Source organism: Labrus mixtus, chromosome 5 (genome assembly GCF_963584025.1).
Source record: "Labrus mixtus chromosome 5, fLabMix1.1, whole genome shotgun sequence".
NCBI classification, from domain to species: domain Eukaryota; kingdom Metazoa; phylum Chordata; class Actinopteri; order Labriformes; family Labridae; genus Labrus; species Labrus mixtus.
Window position 1 is genome coordinate 32789779 of NC_083616.1, and position 20563 is coordinate 32810341.

At 43.3% G+C, this 20563-nt stretch overlaps 3 protein-coding genes across 4 annotated transcripts in view; all 3 read left to right on the forward strand.

The window, feature by feature from the left end:
• ralgds (ral guanine nucleotide dissociation stimulator) overlaps nt 1–7106 on the forward strand; it is a gene marked incomplete at its 5' end in the record, with an annotated part of 14046 nt that extends 6940 nt beyond the window's left edge. The window contains 7 exons of the mRNA XM_061039084.1: nt 1–74; nt 400–495; nt 602–803; nt 975–1049; nt 1862–2128; nt 4908–5022; nt 5135–7106. The exon at nt 1–74 is cut by the window's left edge and continues 48 nt beyond it. Of these exons, the coding sequence (XP_060895067.1) occupies nt 1–74; nt 400–495; nt 602–803; nt 975–1049; nt 1862–2128; nt 4908–5022; nt 5135–5310 (1005 nt within the window). The remainder of the gene's footprint in view (nt 75–399; nt 496–601; nt 804–974; nt 1050–1861; nt 2129–4907; nt 5023–5134) is intronic.
• Nucleotides 1–20563, forward strand: part of gstt1a (glutathione S-transferase theta 1a) — a 124989-nt gene that overhangs the window by 43298 nt on the left and 61128 nt on the right. The window lies entirely within an intron of this gene.
• smarcb1a (SWI/SNF related, matrix associated, actin dependent regulator of chromatin, subfamily b, member 1a) lies at nt 13088–18967 on the forward strand. 2 transcript variants are annotated; one of them, XM_061038997.1, is made up of 10 exons: nt 13088–13236; nt 15722–15833; nt 15970–16099; nt 16443–16580; nt 17131–17258; nt 17562–17728; nt 17803–17993; nt 18260–18391; nt 18522–18609; nt 18757–18967. In XM_061038997.1, exons 1-9 carry the CDS (start codon nt 13153–13155, stop codon nt 18559–18561), a joined length of 1122 nt encoding a protein of 373 aa, XP_060894980.1. In that variant the 5' UTR covers nt 13088–13152; the 3' UTR covers nt 18562–18609; nt 18757–18967. The 2 variants fall into 2 exon arrangements, with proteins under 2 accessions (XP_060894980.1, XP_060894979.1); XM_061038996.1 differs by having other exon boundaries at nt 18522–18967.

Consider the following 20563-nt stretch of genomic DNA (forward strand, 5'->3'; position numbering starts at 1 on the left):
AACTACAGCTTCACTCAGGACAGCCACTTCAGAGAGTGGTTCGCAGGCGTGGAGAAACTCAGCGAGGCAGAGAGGTGAAGCTCTTTTGCTGTTTTCTCTCTCTAATGACTCGTGGGCGATCAACAAGCTCAGCTCTCGGGCACCTAATTCTTTCCAGAGTTTCTGAGTTATTGTTCGGGCGTTCTTGTGAATTTTCCAAATCGGAAACTTGTTTTTCCAACGCGTCTGACACCACATGAATGCAGCGTTTGTCCTGCTTCCATCACTGAGGGTTGTGTTGTGTTTACTGACACGTTAGTGTAGGATTTCTGAGCTCTGACCTCTCTGTCAGGATGGCTGTGGTTAAAATAAAACGTCTTTGAGAGGATGTCATTGTGTGGATCTCTTGTTTTCCTGCAGCTACAATCTGTCCTGTGAGATCGAGCCTCTGTCGGAGTCGGCCAGCAACACGCTGAGAGCCAAGAAGAACGGAGGGATCATGAAGCGCTGGAGCGAGTGAGTGAATAAAACAGACAGAGAGAGAATAACTTTGGTTATCCTGCAGCTGGTCGTGTGTATCATGACTCAGATTAACATTAAACTGTTCTGTTTCGATGTCCAGTCGTCAGCTGACGGAGGCCGGCTGCAGCGCCTCCAGCTCCCACTCAAAGTCCTTCGACCACTCGCACTACAGACCGTACCAAGGGGGCGGGGGGGACAGCGGCGACGCCCTCAGCGTGACCTCGGTCAGCTCCAGTGGTTCAGACCTGGAGGACGTGAACGCCAGCTTCCTGTCCGACTCCCCGGAGGGACACGAGAGGAAGGTCGGTCTCACATATAATCATCTGCTCTGATGTCACCTCCAAGCAGCCAATCACAGAGCAGTTCTGCCTGCTCACTGTACGGCTCTTCTTCTTCTTTAACTTCCTCTCTCTCTCTCTCTCTCTCTCTCTCTCTCTCTCTCTCTCTCTCTCTCTCTCTCTCTCTCTCTGCAGACGTCGACGCCTTCAGTTAAACTCACCGTCTCCGCGTTGGGGAGAGAAGCTCCGGCAGCCGACGCGACGTCAACGGTAGAAAAAAAAGTGAAACTTTTCTTATTTTTTCTATTTTTTGTATTTTACACTTTGATCACTGAAACTTCATCAGGCAGGTTTATAAAGTCAGGTAGAAGAAAAGATAAAGTCTGTAAACAAACGTAGTAAATATCTAAATGACCACTCGATGGATTTAAGACACTAACGGTCCAGAGAGGATGAATCTAAAATCACTTATCCAGACTTCTTCTAGAGGTCGTTGACATCTTTAAAAACAGATCTTTTAAAGATCAGACATTTAGGAGACGTAAAGATTTGATTTTATTCTCAGTATTTCTGGATAAAACAGAAAAAGCAGAAGCTGAGATATCCCGACTTTTAGTCCAGTTGATGGATGAATCTTTTAAATTAAACAACAACTTGGGGCACTGATGGCCTAGCGGTTATGCAGCGAGCCCCATGTACAGAGGCTGTAGTCCTCGTTGCAGGTTTGAATCCGACCTCCGCCCCCCTGTGCTGCATGTCCTCCCTCTCTCTCTCCTCCAAACGTTTCCGGTCTCTCTTCAGCTGTCTGACATTTCCCATAATGCATCTCTGTATCAGGCTCTTCATTTAAGATGATAGATTAAAGTAGATGCCAAAGTCTTTGCTGTCCACAACTTCATAAACCGACTTTCTCTTAAATATCTTAACGAGCCCTCGCTCGTGTTACCCTGATGACATCACTGTGACATCACAGGGAGTGAAGTGATCTTAGTTTGTAATAAAGACACTGATCAGCTGTTCATTACTTCCTGTTCCATCATGTTAACCCTCCTCTCTCTCTCTCTCTCTCTCCTCTCATTCAGTTCTGGGAGTGTACGTCTCTGTCGTCCTTCGAAACGTCGGGGACGGGCTCCAGCTCCGGGTCGGCCTCGGGCTCCAGCAGCGCCTCCTCCTCCTCGGTCTCCTCATCCACGCCGCTGGCGGCGTCCCGCTCACACAAACGCTCGGTGTCGGCAGTGTCGAACTACTCGACTCTGTCGCTGCCGCTCTACAACCAGCAGGTGGACGACTGCTGCATCATCAGAGTCAGCCTGGACGTGGAGAACGGGAACATGTACAAGAGCATCCTGGTCAGTTCTCTCTCTCTCTGTGTTTATACGTCTGTCTGTCCTCTGAACCAATGAGCTTTGAGAATATGGAGGACGCCATGAGCGGCCAGTGACAACGACAGCAGATCTAAGCCTGGTGGTTTTTATTCTTCTTCATGTGTTTATGAAAAACAGGCTGGAGATCAGGTGTTCGCTCTCTTAAACTTTAATGTAATCTTTGACATTTGTTAATAAAGTTTTAGTATATTGTTAAAAAAAAAAAAAAAAAAAGTGCATTATTGTGCAGATTAAAATGTATTTCTGTCAAAGTAAAGGACAATTTAAAAACATGTAGAAACTGTGTCCACCTGCTGGTTTTTACTGGGCAGAAAAGCGCTGTTCGTCTTGTCTCCATGACAACAGTCTCTTGACCGTGGCGCTGTATGACAGACACGGCTCCGTTGATGTTTTTTATTTGAGATGTTTTATTTCCTTCACTGTGATCATCAAACGGAGGATGTCTGTCCTCCTGCTCCATCTGAATGATGAGCTTCAGAATAATAAAAACGGCCTCGCTGTCATGGCTCCAATCGGACGCAGAGCGAGGAAGATGTGATCTCCTATTTGATTGGCTGATTGTAAATGGTGCTGCAGACGTTCTCTCTCCTCATTAGGATTTAAGAATAAAAAGACATCAGGTGGACACAGACCCAGACGGAGAAATAAAAACTATTCTGGGTTTGCACCTTATATAACAGGAAGTAGAGGTTTCACTTCAGCCTCTTGTGGACAAAACTGGTATTACAACAACAGACAAAATAAAGAAACTAAATAAAACCTGATGAGTTCTTCAACATTAATAATTAGAGTGAAAAATGTTAAACAGCATTTTAATGTTCTGACGATCTGACGTTCTGACGTTCTGACGATCTGACGATCTGACGATCTGACGTTCTGACGATTTGACGATCTGACGTTCTGACGATCTGACGTTCTGACGATTTGACGATCTGACGTTCTGACGATCTGACGTTCTGACGATTTGACGATCTGACGATTTGACGATTTGACGATTTGACGATCTGACGTTCTGACGTTCTGACGATCTGACGTTCTGACGATTTGACGATCTGACGTTCTGACGATTTGACGATCTGAGGATTTGACGATCTGACGATCTGACGTTCTGACGTTCTGACGATCTGACGATCTGACGTTCTGACGATCTGACGATCTGACGATCTGACGTTCTGACGTTCTGGCGATCTGACGTTCTGACGTTCTGACGTTCTGACGTTCTGACGATCTGGCGATCTGACGTTCTGACGATCTGACGATCTGACGTTCTGACGTTCTGACGTTCTGACGTTCTGGCGATCTGGCGATCTGACGTTCTGACGTTCTGACGATCTGACGATCTGACGATCTGACGTTCTGACGATTAGACGTTCTGACGTTCTGACGATCTGACGATCTGACGATGTGACGATCTGACGATCTGACGTTCTGACGTTCTGACGATTTGACGTTCTGACTTTCTGACGTTCTGACTTTCTGACGTTCTGACGATCTGACGTTCTGACGTTCTGACGATTTGACGTTCTGACGTTCTGACGTTCTGACGATCTGACGTTCTGACGATCTGACGTTCTGACGATCTGACGATTTGACGTTCTGACGTTCTGACGTTCTGACGATCTGACGTTCTGACGTTCTGACGATCTGACGTTCTGACGATTAGACGTTCTGACGTTCTGACGATCTGACGTTCTGACGATCTGACGATCTGACGATCTGACGATGTGACGATCTGACGTTCTGACGTTCTGACGTTCTGACGATCTGACGTTCTGACGTTCTGACGATGTGACGATGTGACGATCTGACGTTCTGACGTTCTGACGATGTGACGTTCTGACTTTCTGACGTTCTGACTTTCTGACGTTCTGACTTTCTGACGTTCTGACGATCTGACGATCTGACGTTCTGACGTTCTGACGATCTGACGATGTGACGATCTGACGTTCTGACGATTTGACGTTCTGACGTTCTGACGTTCTGACGTTCTGACGTTCTGACGATCTGACGTTCTGACGTTCTGACGATCTGACGTTCTGACGTTTAGACGTTCTGACGTTCTGACGATCTGACGATGTGACGATCTGACGATCTGACGTTCTGACGTTCTGACGATCTGACGTTCTGACGATGTGACGATGTGACGATCTGAAGTTCTGACGTTCTGACGTTCTGACGATTTGACGTTCTGACTTTCTGACGTTCTGACGTTCTGACGATGTGACGATGTGACGATCTGACGTTCTGACGTTCTGACGATTTGACGTTCTGACTTTCTGACGTTCTGACGATCTGACGATGTGACGATCTGACGTTCTGACGTTCTGACGATCTGACGATGTGACGATCTGACGTTCTGACGTTCTGACGTTCTGACGATCTGACGTTCTGACGTTCTGACGATGTGACGATCTGACGTTCTGACGTTCTGACGATTTGACGTTCTGACGTTCTGACGATCTGACGATGTGACGATCTGACGTTCTGACGTTCTGACGATCTGACGTTCTGACGTTCTGACGATCTGACGATGTGACGATGTGACGTTCTGACGATTTGACGTTCTGACGTTCTGACGATTTGACGTTCTGACTTTCTGACGTTCTGACGATCTGACGATCTGACGATCTGACGTTCTGACGTTCTGACGATTTGACGTTCTGACTTTCTGACGTTCTGACGTTCTGACGATCTGACGTTCTGACGTTCTGACGATCTGACGTTCTGATGTTTTCTGATTCAGGTGACGAGTCAGGACAAGACGCCGGCCGTCATCAGGAAGGCGATGATCAAACACAACCTGGAGCGAGAGAAGAGCGAGGAGTACGAACTGATGCAGAAAATCTCTGAGGACAAAGGTAAACAAAACAAAAACAACACATCACACTCGTCGTCACGGTAACGATCCATGCTGATGTCATCACTCACCGTGTGTGTTTCTTCTTCTTCTTCTCCTTTCTCGCTCTGCAGAGCTTCGGATCCCAGACAACGCCAACGTTTTCTACGCCATGAACTCCACTGCCAACTACGACTTCGTGCTGAAGAAGCGCGGCCCGGCGCGGCCGATGCGAGCTAAAAACGTGGCGAGCTCGACGCTTCCTCGCATGAAACAGAAGGGACTGAAAATCGCCAAAGGGATTTTCTGAGGGGGAGTAAGTCGCCCCACGTCCTGCCTCCCCCCTCCTCCTCCCCCCTTTAAACCCTCTCTGGTTCCTCTCTCCTCAGAGGACACGTGTCTGCGGGGGGCGGACTGAGTGTTTTTGAGTTTGGACGCAGAAGGACACGAGAGGAGACAAAACGAGAGCAGAGGAGCACCTTAAGCACTTAACCTCCAGGAGCCTCAGAGGACGCCGGCTCCGAGAGGCTCTGAGGTCATGACCACGGGAGGAGGAAACTAAAAGCTGTGCTGGAGTCGGACGACCTGGTGGAACTTTAACCGGCTCGGCGAGGAGGCGGATCCGTTTCATTTCCTGGATTTTTTGTTTACAGATGTTTACATCCCGACGTCACACGTTCAGCTCTTAAAGACTTTTTGTTCTTCCTCTCGTTCGCCGGGGGAGTTTTGCACCTTCAAAAAGACTTCTTTTAAACTCCCTCCGCAGCCTTCACCCCCCCCCCCCCCCCCCCCCCCCCCGCTCACGCCCCCTCCTGGCGACGGAGTGTACATAAACAAACACGAGGCCGCAGCGAGTAAACACAGACGTGTGGGCGTTTCGAATGTGTTTCTACTTTTCAGGGAACTTTTGTGGCGAGCGCGGCGCCGCCTTCGCCGGGTCCTGATGTCCACGCTGTTTCTGGGACTGCGGCGCTGAACTCCACGCTCTCGGACGCCGGGACTCACGTCAGCATTTTAGCACCAGCGACGCCCGACGTGGAGGGAAACGCTTTGTGAACGCTGCCATGTTGAGAGAGAAGGAAAAAGAAAGATGGAGACTCTTCCTGTGGGAACAGCCATGAATCACACGCCACTCTTTTCTTTTTTTAAATATTAATGAATGGTAACCACTACACGAGGAGGGCGCCGCCGTCCTTCCATCGCACTCGAGCGGGACAGAAAAGTGAGAGAAGAAGAGCTGAGAACAAACGCAGTGTAAATATGTTCTCTTCAGACGGACTCGTCACCATGGCGACTCTTTTTTTATTTTGCTTTGTACATTTTGTTGTTTGATCTGGTGCTGCTAACTCTTCTCTGACGATGTCGTTCCAGCCGCTCTGCTTTCTCTTCTTTCTCCCGGCCGCCATGTTGGAAAGAGACAGGAAGTCCTCGTCTCACCTGCAGAGCGAGACGTTTGGAAGACGTGTTTGCGGTTTCAGGAGCTTAAGGTTTTCTTCTGGAAGCCCGTTCCTGACAATGAAAACAAGTAAAGAATACGTCTCATAGAAGATGTAAACACTAATCATTTAAAGAGTTAAAGCTGATAAATATTTAGCTCCTGAAGTCTCTTCTGGTCAGAAACGAGCTTCATGCACACAAAAACATTTGAATATCTTTAAATCGTTTCCCTTTAGATGTTTAAAGTCTGACACTCTCGGACACAGCGGATTTTAAAAGACCATAAAATAATAATGAGTACGACCAGGTTTCTCTTTCTTACTGTCACTTTCCACTCAGAGCCGGCAGAGCCACCACGCTCTGCACCGTTCCAAATACGCTGCGAGTCTATTTCCAGTACTCTGCCTAGAGCTGGACAGAATAGATCAACCCAGACAGGAAGTCAGACCAGGAAACATACAGAGCGTGTGGAGAATTTCAAAATAAAACACAGTGAACAGACTCCTGATCGTATTTCATCACTTTATCAACACGAGGTTAAAACAACAAATCATCCTCAGAGAGACAAAGCAACATGTTGTCTGCACGTTGTTCTTGTAGTTCTCCTGTGATCTTGTAGTTCTCCTGTGATGTGTGAACAGCTGCTCGTGGCGCGCGCCGTCCGACGGAGCGGTTTTGTGGAAATTGGCAGAAAGACAGAAAAATAAAGTTCCACTGGAAGAGGAGAGATTCAAAAGGAAAAATCCTTCCAACATGGCGGCTCATTCTTCACACCCATCAGTAAACACTTCTCTGAATGTGCCATGACAGGTGTGTGTGTGTGTGTGTGTGTGTGTGTGTGTGTGTGTGTGTGTGTGTGTGTGTGTGTGTGTGTGTGTGTGTGTCAGAGTTGATCCTGCAGGACGTTTTCTCTTGACGTGTCAGCTTCAGTTTTAACATGACGGTGATGACAACAGAGTCTTTCCTCTCTCTCTCTCTCTCTGTCTCTCTCTCTCTCTGTCTCTCTCTCTCTCTGTCTCTCTGTGTCTCTCTCTCTCTCTCTCTCTCTGTCTCTCTCTCTCTGTCTCTCTGTGTCTCTCTCTCTCTCTCTCTCTCTGTCTCTCTCTCTCTCTGTCTCTCTGTCTCTCTCTCTCTCTCTTCCCTCTCTCTCTCTCTCTGTCTCTCTCTCTCTCTCGCCCTCTCTCTCTCTCTCTGTCTCTCTCTCTCTCTCGCCCTCTCTCTCTCTCTCTGTCTCTCTCTCTCTCTCTCGCCCTCTCTCTCTCTCTCTGTCTCTCTCTCTCTCTCTCGCCCTCTCTCTCTCTCTCTGTCTCTCTCTCTCTGTCTCTCTCTCTGTCTCTCTCTCTCTCTCTCTGTCTCTCTCTCTCTCGCCCTCTCTCTCTCTCTGTCTCTGTCTCTCTGTCTCTCTCTCTCTGTCTCTCTGTCTCTCTCTCTCTCTCTTCCCTCTCTCTCTCTCTCTGTCTCTCTCTCTCTCTCGCCCTCTCTCTCTCTCTGTCTCTCTCTCTCTCTCGCCCTCTCTCTCTCTCTCTGTCTCTCTCTCTCGCCCTCTCTCTCGCCCTCTCTCTCTCTCTCTCTGTCTCTCTCTCTCTCTCTCGCCCTCTCTCTCTCTCTCTGTCTCTCTGTGTCTCTCTCTCTCTCTGTCTCTCTGTGTCTCTCTCGCCCTCTCTCTCTCTCTCTGTCTCTCTCTCTCTCTCTCGCCCTCTCTCTCTCTCTCTGTCTCTCTGTGTCTCTCTCTCTCTCTCTATTTGATGGGATCCAGATCTGGATTAGTCGTAGGCCGCCCGTCAGGAAACAAACTCTTCTCTGTGTTCTTTGTGCCGTCCCCGATCGGTTTCTTTAAAAGAGAAATCCAACCTGAGAATCCGTCTTAGTGGTTTTTGGTGATGCACTTTCCTTCATTCTTTTTATTCCCGGTGATTCAAAGAAGAAATTCTCAAAGGTCTGACCGTGTGCACTGACACTTACTGCCAAATCGAATAATTCAAGTCTTTCTTACGAGACAAAAGCAGCTCAGAAACCTTCGATAACCTGAGGCATGAAAGCAGATTCAAATAAAACTTGTAACTCTGATTAATCCAGGACTAGATTTCACAAACTGTGGAGAGAAAACGACAGCAGCAGACGTGAACGCTAAAACTGCAAGCAAAGCTAACGTGCAAAATAACATTTATGAGCAACATATCGTCACCGTACGGAAGCCCTTAGAGGACAAACATCAGTACATTTAACTACATCTGTTATCCCGTGTTAACCTCGTTCTTCTTAACTTCTTATCCTTGTTGTGATTTTGTTCTGATTCTATATTCTGTTTCATGTCTTTGTATTGAACAGCTGTTCTGTGTCAAAGGAGCCTCACATGATTGTACCTGTATGACCCGTGTGACAATAAACATCTGAATGTGGAGATCTCGGCATGTGTATCCGGTTATCTCGGGATAAATGCGCCGTTTTGTTAGAGATATCTCGAGAAATTAACTCGTTATCACAGGATAACCAGCGTCGATATCCCGAGATAAATAAATCTAGATCTTAAGAGACGGCTTAAAGGTCACATAAAGGTCACACTAACTCTAACATGTGTCTCTAGTCTGTCTACAAACCCCCCAATGATGAGAAAAGTCCATCCTCTCCGTCTTCTGCCTGCTCCACTTTTCAGAAAATGTGTGTTCAAACAGGCCGTTTGGAGATTTTCCCTTCATGACATCACAAAGGGCAGTAATAGAGGGGTTTATAGACATGATCAAATACAGGATCAGAGTGGATTTAGAACAAGACACTTCACACACATGTTTTGAGGAGCTCTGAGACTTATTTACTCTGAAGAGGAGGAGGAGGAGATGTCACCTTTAACCTTACACTTCTCGGGTAAACTAATCAAATGTTTGCTTGACCGTCTGCTGACGAAATGTTGCCAATAAACGTGCAGGAGTTTGCTTGCAATTTTTGTCAGACACTTCTCTCCTGCACATCTGTCCTGTGAGAAAGACGTGCGATGTATTTTTCTGTTTTTTTAATATAAACTTAAAACCCCGGGGACTAGAAAACTTTGTGATGAGATCGTGTCAGAACTCTTCTGAAGGTTATAAACTCATAAACACGACACGCTGATGTTTGCAGAGATGGGAAACTAAAAACAATGTGACAGAGTCTTGCAGTTTAGCTTTTGTGTTTCTCTTCAGCTGTTGCCGTGCTGAGGAAACTATTTGAAACCCCGTTTTCTTGGTGCTTTTGCACTGCATCCTGGGAGATGTAGGAAGGCCCTGACTAAGAGGAAGTGCACTCACCAAAAACTCTTTGTGAGAATCAAACGCTGGATTTTTCCTGATGTCTTCATATCGCCAGAACGAAACACTAAACTCGCCTGCACTGCCATGTGTTGCCTTTTTTGTTATTTTCCACCTGCATGAAGTTTTTAATTCTCTTATCGATCAAATGAATGAACCCTCTTCCCCCCCCAAAAAAAAAAAGATAGAACCTGCGTAAGCAATATGTGTTGGAGCGTCAGGACGCCGTCGAGCGGCTGACGTAGATGTTTGTGATTCCCTCGCTGTTGAACACTGTGACTTCGACCCTTTCACTCTGCCTGTTGATCAGCGCGTTACGTCGAGCACTGTGAACTTAAAAAAAACTAACAGTCGTGTTCCCCCTTATGATGTCATAGTGAGCATCCGCCCTGCGCTCCTCTTGTTGGCGAGCAGCGAAGGAAACAGGCCCGACCCTTCCATGTGCCAAAAACAAGAACGAGAGAGAAAAGGTCGATCCTAACAGACGAGGAGTCTTCTGCCTTTCACAGTTTGTGTGTTTACTGTCGTCGCTTTTTTCTGGAAAACAAAAAAAAAAGGGTGAGAACACGGTGATGTCGGACCCGTTTCCCCCGTGGAGAAATAAAAAACTTGAAGCAAAGATGTTTGTCGGGAGCCGCAGGTGAAGCTGAAGTAGGAACACTTTCATGAAGTCATCCTTTTTTTAAACGTCGTCTTTCAGGAGCTACAAAGCTGCCAGATTTTAAAAAAAACATTCAAAACTGAAGAATCACCGCCTTCAACATCAGACGGTTTTTATTCCAACCAAACTTGACCTCTGTGGTGCGTTCAATGAACAAAGAGTGGCTTGAAATTTGGAAACTCTTGCACTTGCAGAAACTCTGATGTGTAACTGATGAATGTAACTTTATCATTCCTCCTTTTTGTGCTTCATGATTTGCACGAGACTTTTAACATGTTTTTGTTTTTCTTTTGTTTAAATTCAGACTTGAAAACACTTTCTCGAAAAGCACACAGTGACCGGAGCCTTTTTATGATAAAAAGTCTCTACTAAAGAAACGTTATGCCGCCAATTGGAACGCAAACAAGCTGCTGGTTAAATGTTAATATGCGTCCTTCAGTTAAAAGGCTCGTTTATTTTATATTTTTCTTTAAATCTGCACATAAAGATCAAAACAAACGACTTGTGTGTCCTTACGTCTGTGCTGTCAGACTTAATGTGGGATCTTCTGTAAATCTTTAAAGTAAGAAACAAACGATATCAATACCTGTTTGGAAACCATGGCAACCAAAATTGGGTCATTTCTTATTTGCGATTGTCAAAAGTTGAAAGCAAACTCCTGCACTCTGTCTGAAGTGAACAAAAACATTTGCAGCGTTTTGATTTCGATGAGTTGATGTTTTTGTACAATTTAGAAAGTGTGCCGGAGTTCAGGAGCTTCACTTTCATACTCCTCCTCCTCTTCCTCCTCTTCTCTGCTGTCTGCAGGAGGAGGGACACTTTGATGGATTTAATCCTCTCCCACCTTTGTCATGAAATAGACTGTTACTGGAGACTAGATCTTAAAAGAAACAGGCTCATGTTTCTTTTTTCCGAGCATCCCATGAACGCAGCATGAGTATCTCCTGTGTTGAGTTTGGTTGGAATATAAACGTTCATATTAACTGAACGTTGTCTGTCGGGTCGTTGTGTCTCTGCAGCAGCTCCGCCTCTCCTCTCAGTGTTCCTCTGACGATGCTGTGCACATGAGCTGAACTTGAAAAGTGAATTCGATGAGTTTGATGTTGGACCAGTTTGTGTGTCGTCGTACCCCGTGTTGAAAAAATGACGTACCTTTTGTGATTTGACCTGATTCTGTGCGAGTTTGAAAAATAAAAAATAAAAAAAGGCTGCGTTTACACAGAAGAAAAAAAAAACTGGAAACCAGCTGGCGTGGTGTGTGTGTGTGTGTGTGTGTGTGTGTGTGTGTGTGTTTTATCAAATGTTTTCTTTCTTTTGTTTGATACTTTCCGTTTCCCCCTGAACTGTGCTCGGGTGCCACTTTCCATTTTAAAAGAGAAAAGGTTTTTTAAACTGCAGACTTTAGTTTTCCTTCTTTCCTCACAAACACGTAGAATTCAACTGTCCTCGGTTTTCTTTATTTATTGATTTGTATATAGAGATTTTGTTTTGCATTGTACATTCTCTCCCTTCTTGGTTATAGATTAATATATTCATGTATATATGAATAAACATTAAGTTTATAAAAGTGAAAAGACTCTTGTCTCTTTGTTTTGGTACGAGAGTGAATCAGATTTAAATCTCTGTGATGATAAAACACAAAAGAAAATACAAACTAACAAAAACAACCCAACAGCAACAGAACCCGGACAACTAACATAACTGTTGGGCGGCTGTGGCTCAGTGGTAGAGTCAGTCGGCTCTCAACTGGCAAGTCAGGGTTCGATCCCCACCTTCTGTAGCCACATGTCTGATGTGTCCTCCTTTGACTTGCATTGTAACCACATTTATTTATAGACCCTCTAACAATCATATTTTAGTTGAAGGAAATAAATCTGACAATAAAATATATATTAACAATTCCTCACAAAACATGGTCGACCGCTCGGTTGAGTTGCCGGTCTACGCAAACGGCCTGGCTCAAGTCACTCATTTCTTATTTTGTTCACCTTTAACCATTGCTACTCATTAAATTTATTAAATAAATTATACATATATATATACTTATACATTATAGATTATTTTAATAACTTCTTCTCTCTGTGATGTTTATATATGAACAAACTAAACATTCTGTTGCAAAAATGAAAGAAATCCATTCATGTCCAAAGTAACCCGAAACAGGCAACCAGCTGGTTGACCTGCAGATCTGCTTCCTGATTGGGTAATCTGAAAAATATAACCTGAAATGTTGCTTAATGAAGAGGCAGGAACACAATTTTACCAACAAATAATATTTTGCAAATGGATTTCTTAGTGTGGAAGTCAAAGGGTTAAAGAAAACCATCTGGAAATTAACAGTTAAATTAAAACTATATACAAATAAATAATAAACTTAAAGTGAATAAACTTTAACTTTAAGCTATATATTATTTAGATAAAATTAGCCGATAGTGATAGCCACCAGATATGCTAATGATGATCAGTCTCCACTGACTGGATCTCAGAAATATTTTATTATTTAAAAAGTCTACTGTATGGACCAAAAGTGGAGAATATAAAGATTTCATGTTGTTTATATTATAAATTTGTTTAATATTATTTATTAATACAGGTTTAAAAGTGTTATTTACTGAAACATATTCTTTCTTTAACAATAATTCATCGAGGATTTTCATATCTGCTGATTGACAGTGACAGTTGAAAGTTCAGTGTGACGTAATCTCTTGGCGACAGGACGTTCTTGTCCCCCGCGCCTGCGCAGTCGCACGGAGCTTTGTTATTTGGTTTCAGTATGGCGCTTAGCAAAACGTTTGGACAAAAACCGGTCAAATTTCAGCTCGAGGAGGATGGAGACTTCTACATGATCGGATCGGAGGTTAGTAATTCAAACATTTAACCACAATTCATTCAGAAAAACAAGTTATTGTGTAAAAATAAATCGTTTTCTTTGGTTGATAGCCGGTCCGCTAGCAGCTAGCTAACAGCTAACGGAAAGTCATTCATTTGTTTTTTGTTTATTTGTTTATTTACTGACAACAGCAGAGATTATTTAACATTTTATAACGTTTTTAGGTTTGATTAAGTTTCACACAAATGTGTTCGTCTAGTTTACGGTTTAAAAATTATCTGAGGAGGTTTAAAGACAAGTAAACAAACTCTTCTGTTGTTATGTGTAAACAACTAGAGATGTAACCGTGTTTATATATATAAATATATAATAATAATAATAATAATAAATATATATTATATATATATATCTTTATTTATAGATAATATCTTTAGTTATATATAATATCTTTATTTATATGTAATATATTTATTTATATGTAATATCTTTATTTATATATAATATATTTATTTATATGTAATATATTTATTTATATATAATATCTTTATTTATATATAATATCTTTATTTATATGTAATATCTTTATTTATATATAATATATTTATTTATATATAATATCTTTATTTATAACACCTTTAAGATGTTTACTGTTGGATTTTTAAATGTTACTCTACAGCCCGACAGATGCAGAATGTCAGTATTCATTTAATTTAAGATAATTTAAGATAATTTAAGATATTGAAGAGGTTTAGTGGACTGAAGGTTCAATTCAAATTCAAAAAACTTTATTTGTCCCCGGGGGGCAATTCAAAGGCACACAGAGCAGTAAATTAACAACAATGACAGTAAACGAAACATTTTAACCTAAATATAAAGTGTCAATTTAAATACAACTTAAAGCTTAAACTTAAAAATACTAAATATAAAAGAGTAGATATAAGTGGACAGTGATCGGACTAACAGATGTAAACAGAACTATGTGCAGTAAATGAGAAATAAATAAATATATACAGAGCTATGTGCAAGTAGGCAAAACTAAATGATGTTTAATGATGAAGTTAATAAGGTGCATGGTGAATAATGGAACAACAGAACTAATATATACAATATAACTGTAAAGGTAAAAATGAGATAAATAAAGTGATGGATAAGAAACAGCAGGAATAAAGTAACCAGAACTGTATGAATACTGAAATAGAAAGGATAGAATAAAGTGATGTAGTGCATGAGAGCAGATAAAGCAGAGGCTGTTCAGGTTAATGGTGAATGGAAACAAAGTTCACAGCTGAGAGGAGGAGAGATGCAGGAACACCGGCTCACACTGATCCATATTAAGGATTTTACTGAACTGATAACCCATAATGACCTGCTCCTGATGGCTCCTGATGGCACATTACATTACCTACACAGTTGTATATTATTCAGATATGATAATTTGTCATAAGATGCCAAGATTCACGTGTGTGTCTTTCTGTTGTTGTTGTTTTTGTTTGTTGTTTGTGTCGCTTCAAACAGTCAGGTCAAACAGAGGAGTCTACAAAAATACAAATAAACACAGAGAAGAAGAATGATACAGATACAACAGGCAGGTCTCAAAAGGCACTCAAAGATATGAAGCAAAACAATTAAAGAAAATGAGGCTACACTTTAATTTAAGGTCACAATAATCACCTTTATATTAGCTTATTAACATGTTTATAAGTAGTATACTGGCTGCTTATGAGTCATTAATAAAGCGCTTATTTTAAGTGTTGTAGTACTCGAAACCAGTCGTAGTCTCGAGACCACTTTTTGAAGGTCTCGTCTCAGAATCGAAAGCTTTTTTACTCTGTCTTGTCTCTGTCTCAGACTGGGCGGACTCTGGATTTTAAATCAAGTCCACCGCTGATCGGCTATTTTTCCACAACATTACTGTGATTAGAAGGAAAAGGTCTCTTTCTAACAAATAACTTCAATTCATTCATAATTAGATTCATATCCCCCAGTTACCATCGCAACCTTCCCTCTGTTACGGTCTAAGTGAGAGACACGCCCCCTAAACACAAGATGAAGATTTTTCAGTGATGTTTATGGTCTTGGTCTTGACTCAGTCTTGATCCCTAAACGTCTTGGTCTTGGTCTCGGTCTCGGAGCTCTCTGGTCTGGTATGTCTTGGTCTCAGTTAGTGTGGTCTTGACTACAACACTTCTTATTGGTACCTTCTACTACATGACCACAGTCTATAGCTAACAGGTCATTAACTAAGAGCTAGCCCTCCTTATTGCTGCTTATTAATAGAACGTTAGGAAGTTGTTATAAGCATATTAAGATCATGCTGCAGCATGTTGTTCCTCAGTCTCTTGTAAAAAAAAACTGTGCTCATTGTTTTTATTTTCCAGCTCCTCTCACGTCTACACTCCTGCTTTGAAACAAACAAATTTCTAAACATCAAAATCTCCGCCTGCTTCCTTCCTTCCAACTCATTTGTCTTTATTCCTTTTTTTTGTCTCTTTATCTATTTGTTTGTGTTCAGGTGGGAAACTACCTCCGCATGTTCAGAGGCTCCCTGTATAAAAGATACCCGTCGTTATGGAGAAAACTGGCTTCAGTAGAAGAGAGGAAGAAGATCGTGGAGTCATCACACGGTGAGTAGAGAGCGAGCTCTGACGGCTGGGTGAGGTCGTGCCGGGCTGTAATCATTAAATTCAGGTGATTAATCGTTGAAATGGACTTTACCTTTCTGCTTCTGCATCGATTGGACTTTCTGTTTTTGTCACTCAGATCACGGATACACTCAGCTCGCCACCAGCGTGACTCTGCTGAAGGCTTCAGAGGTCGAGGAGATCCTGGAGGGGAACGATGAGAAGTACAAAGCGATCTCCATCAGCACCGAGCCCCCCGCCTACCTCAGGTACATCCACCTCAGACACCTCCGTTTAACGCTGTCAGACAGAAAAATGCTTTCAGGCTGATGTCGTCATGGTAACACATTTGTAAATATGAAAAGAGATCTCTGATGAGTTTCTAAAAGTGCTCATTCTGCAGGAAATATGAGCAACCTGATTTAGGAATCAGATAATCTTTATTCTTAAGTTTTATTTACGTTTCCCCTCCTACTAAACTCCCCCGCACAGATCATTCTGTACCCTCTAAATAATAAATGATCTGACTGTGAGATTAAAACTTGACTTCATGTCTTCAATGAGGATAGAATAGAAAGGATTTTTTAAACAACTCTGTGTGTCTTTCTTCAGGGAACAGAAGGCGAAGAGGAACAGTCAGTGGGTTCCCACGCTGCCCAACAGTTCTCACCACCTGGACGCCGTGCCGTGTTCAACCACCATCAACCGCAGCCGCCTGGGCCGGGACAAGAAGAGGACCTTCCCCCTGTGGTGAGTCTCTCTCTCCTTCACATGTTATCAGAATAAGAATCAGATTTATTGTCCAGGTATGCTTACACACACAAGGAATTTAACTTCAGTGAACTGTGCTCTCTTATGTACAGGTCCAACATTAAATATCAACAATAAACAGAATAAGAAAAGACTAATATTTACATGACTAAATATGAAACAGTGCAAAAGATGCTGAAGTAAGTTATGAAGCTTCATCTATAAGAGAGAGATCATGCAGCAAAACAGTTAAATGGAAAGGATTGCTTTTTTAAATTGTAGGCAAAAACTGCTTTTTGTTTTTGTTTTTATATTTTATGGCCTGCTTCCAGATCAGGAGGATTTCAGGAGAAGTCCTCTTAGAAATATTCAGAATTGCGTGTGTGAAAACATTTTGATGAGTTCTTTTATTCCTGCAGCTCGGTTCCTCTGCTCCTTCTTCAGGAAGCTTTCTTTCTTTTTGTCTTCTGTTATTTTCCAGCTGTTCAGTCAGTCAGTGTAGAGTTGTTGCTGCTCTCAGTAACTTTTGGCCGTTGTTGTTTTTTCTCAGCTTTGACGACCACGATCCAGCTGTGATCCACGAAAACGCCACTCAGTCTGAAGTTCTGGTTCCGATCCGTCTGGACATGGAGATCGAGGGACAGAAGCTGAGAGACGCTTTCACCTGGAATATGAACGGTAACGTCCTGTCGGAGACGCACGGTTTCAAACACGTCATGGTCCTTTAAAGGTTTGACTGGGGTACTGGTGGCTCAGTGGTTAGTGCGCGCGTTCCATGTATGGAGGCCATAGTCTTCCAAGAGGGTGGCCCTGGTTCAAATCCAGCCTGTGGCTCCTTTCCCGCATGTCATTCCCTACTCTCTCTCTCTCTGATTTCTGACTCTGTCCACTGTCCTGTATCTACATTAAAGGCACAAAAAGTCAATAAATCTTTAAAAAAAAACAATGTTTGGCTAACAGCTCCTTATTGTGAACGTTCAGAGAAGCTGATGACGCCTGAGATGTTCGCTGAGATCCTCTGTGACGACCTCGACCTCAACCCGCTGGCCTTCGTCCCCGCCATCGCCTCGGCCATCCGACAGCAGATCGAGTCGTACCCGACAGACAGCATCCTGGAGGACCAGGCGGACCAGCGGGTCATCATCAAGGTGACGCTCTGAAGTCCTTTAAAAGTAGACGTTTCATTCCTCACAGATCTTTAATGGATGTTTGTGTGCTGCAGCTGAACATCCACGTGGGGAACATCTCTCTGGTGGATCAGTTCGAGTGGGACATGTCAGAGCGGGAGAACTCTCCGGAGAAGTTTGCTCTGAAGCTGTGCTCCGAGCTCGGCCTGGGCGGAGAGTTTGTAACCACCATCGCCTACAGCATCCGAGGTCAGCTGAGCTGGCACCAGAGGACGTACGCCTTCAGGTACACACACACTAACACACACTCTCACACACTCATGTGTTCTTCATGATGTGATTTGTTTGTTTCTTGAGGGTGTGACCTGAATCTGACGGCGGCGGTCATAAAGTGACAAAAACACGATCAGATCTGATATTTTTATTCCACTTCTCTCGCTCGTTTTCTGTCGTGTTTCTGTTGAATTGGATGTTTTTTCATGAAAACCAGCTGAGTCAGGAATCTGTTTTTTTTCGGTAAAGTTAAGCTAACCGGTTCTTGTTGTTTTGCAGTGAGAACCCGCTGCCCACAGTGGAGATAGCCATCAGAAACACGGGAGACGCTGACCAGTGGTGCCCCCTGCTGGAGACGCTGACAGACGCAGAGATGGAGAAGAAGATCAGGGATCAGGACAGGAACACCAGGTGAGTTTTTGAAGACCTCTTAGCTCTTCTTTGTCTTCGGTCTGCTGAATTTCATAAAATAGATTCAGCTAGATGTTTGGCTACATTTTACCAGCTTCGTGTTGACACTCGTTTTCTGTTTTCTCTTCAGGCGAATGAGGCGACTTGCGAACACGGCGCCCGCCTGGTAGAATCACAGCTGCAGCGCCCCCTGCGGGATCAGTGCTCGTCTGATTGAGGTATGACTCTTGTCAACACCGGCAAACTTAAGACGTCTTCCATCATGTTCCGGACGTCTTTTTCTGCTGGTTTCTCAGTCAGACGTCCACTGTGTGTGTTTCTGATTTGATTCTTATTAATGTTAATATCATGTTCTGTTTGAGTAGAAATCCTCCCTCCCTCCCCTCCTCCACGTGTTTCCCTCCCGACCCTCGGCGTGGAGAAGCTGCTCCCTCACTTTGACCACTGACTCTGTTTAATGACCACAGAGGGAGAAGAAGAACACACACCAGGCTCAGATAATATATTGTTCTGTTGTATTTGTTGTCTTTTTGTACATTTTAATAATTCTTACAAAATAAAAAAAAAGTGAACGAGCTTAACGTCTGTGTTGTCGTCTTTTAAATAACCATTCGATATAATCTGCCACCTCGGGTGACGGACAGACGGATGAGTTCAAGTATCTGCAGTGTTGAGTCATGAAGTCTGATGAGTTCTCTGTTTTTCAGGCTCCTTCAGAGATGTGTTTGTGTGTCATTCTGTGTTTCTGTTTTGTCCGTCAGTGTTTGACCCACAGCAGGATAAAGTGCAGAAAGGGCTGATGGGAACCAGCAGCAGAGAGACAACTCGAGGGTCAGTCCTTCTTTGTTTGTCTGTTTACACTTCAAAGCAAAACGCTTACAGGTCACATATTCTGTAAAATCCTCTTCACCATGTTCCTCTAACTCTAATATGTGTCTCTAGTCTGTCTACAAACCCCCCAATGATGAGAAATCCCTGCTCCACTTTTCAGAAAATGTGTGCTCAAACAGGCCGTTTGTAGATTTTCCCTTCATGACATCACAAAGGGCAGTAGCCCCTCCCCCAGGTGGGTGACACTCCCACAGCTAGGTGTTTGTTCTGTCCTGAGTCTGCCTTCTCACCGTAAACAATAGAACATGGAGCGAGAAAGACCGAGTACACCCAAGCCCTTCCAGAGAGGGGGCGTGGTCAGACACAGCTCATTTACATATTTAAAGGTACAGACACAGAAACAGTCTGTTCTGAGCAGGGCTGAAATAGAGGGGTTTATAGACATGATCAAATACAGGATCAGAGTGGATTTAGAACAAGAAACTTCACACACATGTTTTGAGGAGCTCTGACACTTATTTACACTGAAGAAGAGGAGGAGGATATGTGACTTTTAACAAACTCTCAGAAAGCTCAGCTGACGAGTCCAAAGTAATATCCACCTTATGACATCACACATTGACCTTTGTTACCGTTCCTTCGAGCTGTTTGACCTCAGTTTGGGATCCCTAACCACTTCCTGTTTCTGTGCTAAACTTCCTGTCCTAACCTTCCATCTACAGGAAGGGCCTTACTGTACTTCAAAATAAAAGCACACAGCAAGTAAAGTACTCCCAGCTTAAGACAGGACAACCTTTCAAAATAAAAGCATGACAATTTTATTTTAAAATGCAAAATAATGGAATTTCAAACATGCATAAAAAATGTGATCAAAATGTGTAATCGTTTGACGGCCCTGGTCAACTTAATAAAATAAAGTTAATGTCAGGAAAGTGACAGTTCTAGGAAAATGTCCCTTCTGGAGTAATTGTCCGTTTGCTGTGGAAGTAGTTTCTTATCCGTCCTTTATATCGTCTTTTGTAGTCCATCAGAAACTTTACATTATAAAACATGAAGATGTAAAGCACTCTCTATTTGATGTTCACTATATGAGCCTTTCCTAAAACTCAAGTCTCCACAAACGATTAGCTGAAACACTCATAAAGATATTTAATATTGTCAGAGTTATTGTTTAGCAGATTTAAACTCCTCGCCCTGAGACATTCCTTTAATGTCAGCTGACCATGTTATCGTCCTGACGACGCACTGAACTCCTCTCTGTCCTGACGTTACAGCACAATTAGTCCTCATAGACCTGCATTTACGACCGTCCATGAAAACATCACACGGCTCCTGAGAAGC

Bases quoted from the DNA above. Each gene is read 5' to 3' on its own strand.
- smarcb1a (XM_061038996.1), top strand. From the start codon at position 13,153: ATGGCGCTTAGCAAAACGTTTGGACAAAAACCGGTCAAATTTCAGCTC. The intron at 16,100-16,442 runs GTACATCCACCT...GTCTTTCTTCAG, and splicing joins GAGCCCCCCGCCTACCTCAG to GGAACAGAAGGCGAAGAGGA. The intron at 17,994-18,259 runs GTACACACACAC...GTTGTTTTGCAG, and splicing joins CAGAGGACGTACGCCTTCAG to TGAGAACCCGCTGCCCACAG.